The sequence below is a fragment of the Fundulus heteroclitus genome, chromosome 11 (genome assembly GCF_011125445.2).
Source record: "Fundulus heteroclitus isolate FHET01 chromosome 11, MU-UCD_Fhet_4.1, whole genome shotgun sequence".
Classification (NCBI taxonomy): Eukaryota; Metazoa; Chordata; class Actinopteri; order Cyprinodontiformes; family Fundulidae; genus Fundulus; species Fundulus heteroclitus.
Genome location: NC_046371.1, coordinates 14,053,305 through 14,062,370, shown reverse-complemented (window position 1 = coordinate 14,062,370; position 9,066 = coordinate 14,053,305). Strand labels below are relative to the sequence as shown.

Sequence of the window (9,066 nt, the reverse complement as noted above, 5' to 3'; positions counted from 1 at the left end):
CTGTTTTTGAAATTCTTTGCAGATAGTTGCTGTGTGATCATTCCACCTTGAAAAATGAAAGAAAAAAGAAAATCTTAAAAGTTCCAAAATGAATGGCATTTAAGCTAATGGTGACTAAACTTTGATTTGTCTGTCACCCTCATTTAGGTTTGTCAATCAGGCATGGAAGGAGGGAGGGAGATGAGGAAGAGGTCGAGTCAGCTGTGAAGCGGCCATCAGGTTATGTAAATGCAGGCTAAAGGCAGCGAGGACACCACGCTCTGGGATCTGGAAAAAAAAATATGCGTCACCATTCAAAATCAATCTCTATTGATCTCCTGCAGTGAAATTACCATCCAATACCCACTGAGAGTCAGAGGTACACTTTCTAAAATAAAATAAAAAATAAAGTAAAAACAGAGAAAAACATCACATCGAACACAAATGAAAAAAGAACATACATACATGTTTATTTAACAAGAAGGGCACATTTGTTTTTTTGTCTTTGTACAAACTGTAAACTAAATATTTCTCAGGGCTATAATCTTTGACATCACTTTCATGGATCAACACCAAAAACATGTAAGTAAGTTCATAAGAATTCTCAGTGAATCTTGCATCTTACTGTAGATTTTAATCCCACACTTGAGAAAACATACAGCATGTAAGTCTGCTACACATATTAAGGATTCTGAAAAATTGAAAGCACTTGTGTTCATCACGACTACATTTTAAACATCATTGTACAATACTCTATCCCTGCAAAACCCAACCCTTATTACTGCCATTAACTGTTTCAATAGATTTTTTTTTCTACATAAAACCCGCTGACTGAGGTTGAGGTAGGGACTCTGTCATTAAGTCAGACAGTTAAATGAGGTGAAACATCATCGCTAAAATGGCTCTGTTCTTGCAGCGCCTGGCCGCTCGTTTTAGGAGGACACAGAGGGATTCTGCACTGTCAGATTTGCTAAAGTTGTCATTCATCATTGCTAGAACACTGATGGAGAGACTATGTACTGTCCCCACAGCCATAGCGCCCTCAAAGGAACATGTAGGGCCTCCCGGAGGAAATGCTCCACATCAAGCAAAACATTTCGCTTCCAGGAGTTTTGAACTGACATCGGCATTCTCCAAAATCGAAACCGGGTTAATCTGTGGAGAGATGATTCACAGAGCTGACAAGGTGAAGACTCGTGGAGGGGGGCAGGGGGTTGGAGGAGACAGAAAGCAAAGATCATTTCCGCTGTCCGTCATAGGTTCACCAACGGCATGTATAAAAAGATGTCGCAAGAAATGGCAAATTAATCTCAATGTCATCAAGAGTCCCAAGTACCCACCCCAACTTTCAGCATAGAAAACACTGGTTATGTCACAGCATATGCTAAAGTACATCCACATTCAGCCAGACATGAGAACTTTGGCAAAAAAAACAAACAAACAAGCAAAAAAAAAGTACAAGTAACAGTAAAATAACCAGTTAAAATTTTGATTTGGCGCCTTAACTTAGATTACAGAGAAAAAGAAAAACAGTCGGACCCAGCTGCTGAATTATAAATCCAATCTTTGTTAACATTGGGAGCGCTCATCAAGTCGACAGAAGCAGCCGAGAGCAAAGAGAAAGAGACAGAGAAGGAAGGAGGTGCTGGGAAAAAAAAGGAAGGGGGGGGTTGAGAAAAAAAATCCCCCACGCCCCACCCTGCAAGGCAGTTTTCTTTCATGTCAAATCCTGAACAGATTACACACATGTCATGTTTTATCACGTGCTGAAGCCTGGATGTGATTGGAAATAATTGCAGGGAAAAGCATTTAACTGAACTGGTTCTGAGTGAGCATGATATGGATGATCATCTTTAAAAGAGACGGGTTACAGAATGTAAGGGTGGGGGTTCACAGTTTGTTTTAATCAGGGCGCTCTCAAGATCAAAATGGGTGCTAATCCAAATTGAGTCTGAAAACATCAAATCCCAACCTGATGGAAGAGAGCACATGGGAGGCTACAGGACAGCACGCAGGACAACGAGGTGCTTTTGTGACACAAGCCAAGCAACGTATTGAGCTAAAAGCTTTCCCCCCTCGCTTTGCTGCCATCTAGATATCATTGGATTTTCCAACGCAGGAAAATCAAATGCTTTATTCAAGACCAATTGCCTTGTATTGGATCGGTTCTTCCTTTCTCTGATGTGCAACGGTTCTACGGCTTCCTGGGCACAAACAACATACAGTGAACGATCAGTATACAACGTCAGAGTGAACGCTGGCTGCTGAGGATTCTTACCCAGCAACATCAAAAAGAACTGAAAATATAATAAAGCGTACTCCAACTGTCTCCTCTGTATTCTTTTGCTGTATAATTATGGTCAAAATCACTATTTTTCTTTTCATAACAACCTTTGTAGTGTAATTTATGGAAGAGGAGGTAATCTTTTTCTTTTTACAAGAAACAAAACAAAAATAAAACTAACATGGACTCACTTGGTTCTATATGGTTGTTGTTGTAGCTGCTGGTTTTTGTTTGTAAAGTTTAAATTCAGGATCCTTTTTGGCACAGTGTTGATCAAGGCATTTTAAAATGATCATCATCAAAGCCCCTGACTAAAGTCAACTTCTGATTCCTCTCAATTGTGTACTGTCTTTAGCTTTGTGTCAGCTTCACATGCAGGTGTATTTTCCGTAGGCGATCTTTCACAAATACATCTGTTTTTGGGTTACGACTAACAAAAGTGTCTAAGGGCATGCAAATTATTTTGCTGGTTTATTAAATTGTGGTTTACCCTAACATGCTAAGGCCGTGTCTGCGTTAACCCAGAATTTAACTTTTATTGGTAAGGAAAATTGAGACTTAAAAACATCTTTTTAAAGTGGAGGTGGTTTTTAAAACCGTTAAGTTTAAGTTTAACTTTAAGTCTGTGGCAAATAAATGTGGTCTTGTAGTTCAACTATTAATAGAACCAATGACACATAGGCCCACATCACACAGGTCTTGCACAGGCTTGGCTTCTGTGCAAGAAACCCCAACAGTTGAACAGTTTTAACAAGTTTTCCAAATCTGTCATTGTTTCTCCTCATTCTGTCTCCATTAAACTATTTGTAAGCTAAAGAAATTACAATGTTAAAAAGTTAACGTTTGCTCTAAGGGAAAATAGTAAATGTTTGATTAAAAGAAAAAAAAACAAGAAATAACACTTTTAATATAATCTATAGTCTAATCCTGCTTCAGACATGCTCAAGCTCTTGGTCTTTTGAATTCTGATAAAGGTAATGTTGATTGTATTGTCGAATACTAACAGTTCCCAGTGTTTTTAAAAGAAATCCCTTCTAAAAGGATAAAAATACCAATTTAGTAAATAAATATCCAGAGTAGTGTGGCTCAGATTTTTTTATCGTTACAATGACATTTACATTGAAAGCAAAACTGTATTGGTTGTTGCAGCTCCCTGTCTGCATACGTCATGTAAACTGTGCTGACCTGTTCTCAGGACATTACTGTTTCTAAACCGTGTTGGAGCCGCATATTAAGGCTGTTAGGATAAAATATCAGCTACAATCATCCTGAACTTCATTAGTGATTGAGTAAAGTGGGACACAATAGCAATACTGCTGCAGATAATGTAATACAAAATATGTGCGGCATCTCATCTTACTGCACTTTAAAACTAGTTTTGAAGAATTTACATGGCACTGGCTTTAATGAAGTGTTAGATTGGGGGTAACAACAAATGCCTGTTTTTAAAGAACTAGGATTGGCATAAGGGACAAAAGCAAATCTCTAGATTGGACTGATTTAGCCATGAAATAAACAATTCAGGTTTGAGAAACAGTACATCTGATCACTATCATGGAACTCCAGGTCAAAATGCCAACCGTTTCTAAGGCAGCTGTATTCTAACCAGCAGCAGCCGGATAATTCTATAATAAAACTTAATGTTCTCCTCCTGTGAAAGATCCCTGTTTATTCCTAATTAGGAAGTGTTTTGTTTTCAAAGCGCGGCTGTGGAAAGACACAAAACACGTCCGACAGCTCAGGGCTAATCCTCATCACGGTGTGCCGTCTGCGACTCCACCTCTGCAAAACGATGCGACTCTGTCACACTGCGTGCTCCACATCACCACTACAGCACAGTATGGCTCCCAGCATGAGCAATTTACAAATCTGATATCTGCAAGTTTGCAAAAGGTCACCAAGTGTCATATGTGTTTCAGCTGAGCGCAACTGCATCCCTGACTTCTCTGTATGACTGCGATGGGGATTTTAATACAAGCATTTAGTCTTTTTTTTTAATTGTAAACCGAATGTATTTAGCAAGTAAAAAAAATAAATAAATCATTAGCACCACTACGAGTGGTTAGAAGAAGTAGCTAAAATGGAGGACAGCCAAAGGAGATTGTGAAGAACGTGCAGACAGAAAGACACACTAAAAGAGCCATAACGCAGGTGCAAAATGGAAGCCTGTTCACAAAGAGCGAGAAAGAGGGGCATCGCGAAGGAGAATGAGATCAGCAGACTGAGTAAACGAGAACAGGAAAATTAATATGAGAAGAGATTGAATGAATCTGCTTAATAAGCATCAGGGGGACATACAGCAAATAATAAATGAGTGGCGGAGAAAAATAAATGCCTGATGGTTTTAGGTGTGACTGTTGGCTCCAATGTGTGATCAGAATACAGGAGATGGAAAGCTAACCATACCAGTAATTTCTAAACTTCTTTGTCTCTCTCTCTCTCTTTCTCTTTCACTCCATACGCGTCATCTGGACCTTTTTACATCAAAATCTTAATCCCAAAATCCGACATTAATAAAGCTTATTCAGGCTTGACTCAGAGAAATGTTACTTTGGTGTTTATAGGAATTTCAAAACTTAAATAAATAGCCACTGTAACACAGATGTTCCTCCTGCAACAAAATACTGAAGAGTTGAGCAAAGAAACTTAAAAGCAACTAAATTTACTGCACCTGTTTATCCACATTGCTCTTTCTTTCATGTAACACCTACAAAGCACCTACCTACATGATATTTCTCTAATACTACATTTTCTTCCGCTGAATATAATGTGTTTAAGTCCTTCCAGAGTAGCGTCAACGCTGAACTGTACAGTACACGCTTTCAGATGGATACATCCTAAGAGATATTTCAAAGATGTATGCATATGCGCTGTTTTTCTACTTTAATATACATGTTGACAACATTTATAATCAAATACAAGGATTTCATCCACAAATGCTGAGAGTATTTTGCAGATAGTTATATCCAGGATAAAGTGCCTTTACTTTTGAACATTCTGTAGGTTTTTTTTTCTTTGTGGATTTTTGTTGACAGTCTGGAGTCCTGTCACTTGTTTTCCTGTCAGGCATATTCTTGGAGATCCTTGTCCCTAACGCGTGTTTTATTGTCCTCCTGTGTGAGCTTTTGTCTCACTGAGTTTTGATCCCTCTTAGCAAAGGTTCCCTCAACATGACACAGCTTTGTGTTGCCCGTTTTGTGTGATGGGATTGATCTTTTCCAGCGTGACCTCGGTGTCGCTGTCTAAATTCTCAGAGATAGCAGGGGAGGGTTTCTCCAAGACGTTGTTTACCATTCCCGCCTCGGTCTCCCCTCCACATCCATCTTTCTTCTGTAGTTCGTCCTCCTGACACTGGATGGTGTGGGGAATCACATAGCTCGCAGAGTTGTTCCCTTCCTTTGGGATGTGGCTCTTGGGCTGATACTGAGAGTTAGGGTTGGGTGCAGCGGCAGCCATGTTGTTGTTAATGCTGACTATCTCGATTGCGTTGCTCCCTGGGCACAGCCGGTGGCAGCCCAGAAGGATGGAGAAGGCCTTGCGGAAGTCTGCATTGAAGGCATAGATGATGGGGTTGAGGGAGGAGTTTGCCCAGCCAAACCACACAAACACGTCGAAAGTGGTGGAGCTGATGCAGAAGAAGTCCGTAGACCCATCTGGCGGGTTCGGTTCGCAGAAGGGAACCATGCAGTTAAGGATGAAAAAGGGTAACCAGCAGCACACGAACACACCCATGATGACCGAGAGCGTCTTTAAGACTTTGGTTTCTCGTTTGAACGACATTTTGAACGAGCTCTCGCTCTCAATGTTTGAGCTGTTCCCCATACTGCTGTGTCGGTTTTTGGCACTCTCCGCTGCACGTTCCAGGGCAGATATTCTCCGTATCTGTTTCTGGGCAATGCGGTAGATCCGGGTGTAAGTGACCAGCATGATCGCTACAGGGATATAGAAGCTGATGAGGGATGAGGAGATGGCATATGTCCTATTAAGGCTAGAGTCACAGTTATCAGGGGGCAGGTCGCTGGGGTACGTCCCATTTAGCTCTGCATAGCTGGTGGTCTCAGCCTTGTGCCAGTCCAGCTGAACAGGGATGAAGGAGATGAGTACAGAGAGGGTCCATGCGACGCTGATCATGAGGCACGCCACTTTAGGGGTCATTTTGCGTTCGTAACGGAACGGGCTGGAGATGGCCCAGTAGCGATCAACGCTGATGACACACAGGTTCAAAATGGAGGCAGTGGAACACATGATGTCAAATGCTACCCAGACACTGCAGAATGCCCCAAACGGCCAAAACCCCATGATCTCTGTGGCCGCCTTCCACGGCATCACCAAAATGGCCACCAGGAGGTCTGAGATGGCCAGTGAGATCACAAAGAAGTTGGTGACCTTTGACCTCAGGTGTCGGAACTTGGTGACAGCGACACACACCAGGGTGTTGCCAAGTAGGGTGGTGAAGATTAGCAGGGAGAGAAAGCATCCCGTCAGGACACGCTTGGACGAGTCTCTCTCCGGCGTGAGCTGCTTGCCGTCTCGTACCGTTGACAAATTCTGATCCATTGTTTTCAATCAAAGAGCTAATACAGTAAGAGAGGGAGGGTGGGCAAATGGGGATGTCAGCAATCACCCCATCACATCCCCAGCCTGCAGCAGCTGTGCTTCTGCGTGTGTTTTTTTTTTTTTTTTGTTTCGTTTTTTTTACACAGATGTTGGAGATGCCAACTGTCTGGGCACCAGCTCTCTTTTGGACCGGGTCATCCACTGGCTGCTCGTCACAAAAAACATTTTTGTGCAAGTGCAGCTATAAATTTTTTAAACCTTTCCCTGCAGAAATTTCCGTTTCAAAAATCCCCGGTCCAATGATCCCCACGGCAGCAGCAGCATTAGCAGCAGCAGCAGCAGCACAGACGGTCCACATTCTAGCTTGTAGAGAGGGAGGAATTTTCCAGCTGTTGTTTGTATCCACACTCCCGGTCAGCAGCAGTTTTCATGCAATAATCTGAAACAAAAATAGAAAATATATCCTTCAAATAAAGTTATTCTTTTTCCATTTTGTAATTATGGCGTACAGCAAAAGTTCCACAGCATACTGCCACTGAGCTTTCGAGTCAACAGAGGTATTTCCAATCATTAGCCTTATATACCACCACATCAATGACTTCTATTGATGTTTTTGGCACCGCATTTATCTGATTTGTTTAATGATCTTCGAGGCGTGTCCTTGTGATCATATTGGACATTGCATTGATGTGGATCCACCCCTAATAATAGGTGCTTCATGAATTATTTTTAAGTTATATATATATTTCATTCACAAAAGAAAAGTTTCGAGGTGGTGAACACTTACACCGTTAAAAATTCGAACAAGTCATTATATAGGAGCATACATTACTTTTTCTCAATGTATGCTCATACATTGAGAAATAGTAATGCCTGATGATAAAATGTATGACATGTTTAGTCTGATCTGCAGCGTAATCCCCGTGCCTTTCCCCTTACTTATGGGTTAATGCGCATGGCCATTCCTATTAACGCAGGACAGCTGCTGACCCCCTTTCAAAAAAGCGTTCTGACGACCACCCACCTGAATCATCTCTGGTAGTCTGATCCTTTGTTTGCGTTCCTTGAAATTCTGGGGCAGTTTTAGGTGTTCATCCAGGGGTATTCGTTTTCTTCTTCTTTTTTTGTTTTTGTTTTTTCCTTTTCCAAAACAGCGTGCGCCTTGCTATGTGGCAATGGACAGCTCTGGAAACGTTCTTGGATGGGCTTAAAAATGTAGTTGAATCCAAAAATGTAAACAAAGTAATAAAATGAATTCTGAAATCATGAAGCTAAGAATCGCAACTGACAATGATCCGGTTTGAATCTCGATGCGCCCACCCTGCGCTCTCCTCTGTGGGAAGCTCTCCAAGACGCCACGGTCCTCATGCGTTTCATCGGTCCTTAACCCGCTTTACTTTCTGTTTCACCGGGGTCCATCCTTTTCCTTTTCCACGCGACATTCAGTGATGCTGCAGCACCGCGACGCAACTGCGGCCGGCGGAGAGTGACGGGAATGACTCTGATCTCTCCAAGAGCGTTATTCATGCGCGCTCTCCTCTCTCTCCGCTCAGCTGGTGCTGCCCGCTGCTTTGTTCCACGGTCCATGCCACAACTGCTCCATCCAAGGAGATTGTAAGGATATAGCTCCGCAGCCCGAATCTAAACCCCTTAACGTCTGAATTTAAGCTGTATGTGGAGCCCAGATGGTTTTTATTATAAGGGGTGGTTGAATCTTTTTTTTTTTTTTTTTTTCTCAAGTTGAATTTAACTTCAATGCCGGATACACATGTGGTCCACCATTTTTCCACATACTTTATGGGCAAAATTGTGAGAACTTTTTTAATGATTCACCTTTATTTTATAAGGTGCGAAATCAAAAAGGGATCGCCATATGTCCTGGGCTGAACTTGTTGCCAGAAGGCACAGGAGGTCCAACGAGGCCATCTACTGGATGCAACATAGTGGGCGGAGATGTTTGACAGCTGAAGAGATGATGCATTAGTGTCACCTAAATAAATAGGACAACAGTAACTCTGAATTAGTTGAGTCATGACAGCAAAGACTGGGCGAGTGGAAATCAGGGACGGTCAAAGGATTTCCAGACAGAGTTTAATTTCCTTTTGAGGTTTGGGAGTGGGATTGGCTGAAAAATCTCACAAAACACTTGTGGGTCACATCATCAACTTCTTTATTATTTATTTATTACACACCTATGCTACTTTTGCATTCATAAACTTGTCCTACACAAATACATGTGTTCTTGT

At 41.8% G+C, this 9,066-nt stretch overlaps 1 protein-coding gene across 1 annotated transcript; it reads right to left on the bottom strand.

Annotated features, from left to right (window-relative positions):
• Window positions 1-424: 424 nt before the first annotated feature.
• drd1b (dopamine receptor D1b) lies at window positions 425-8,424 on the bottom strand. Its single transcript, XM_012854762.3, has 2 exons — window positions 7,845-8,424; window positions 425-7,259 (listed from the first exon to the last, which is right to left on the bottom strand). Exon 2 carries the CDS (start codon window positions 6,818-6,820, stop codon window positions 5,429-5,431), a length of 1,392 nt encoding a protein of 463 aa, XP_012710216.1. The 5' UTR covers window positions 6,821-7,259; window positions 7,845-8,424; the 3' UTR covers window positions 425-5,428.
• Window positions 8,425-9,066: the final 642 nt, after the last annotated feature.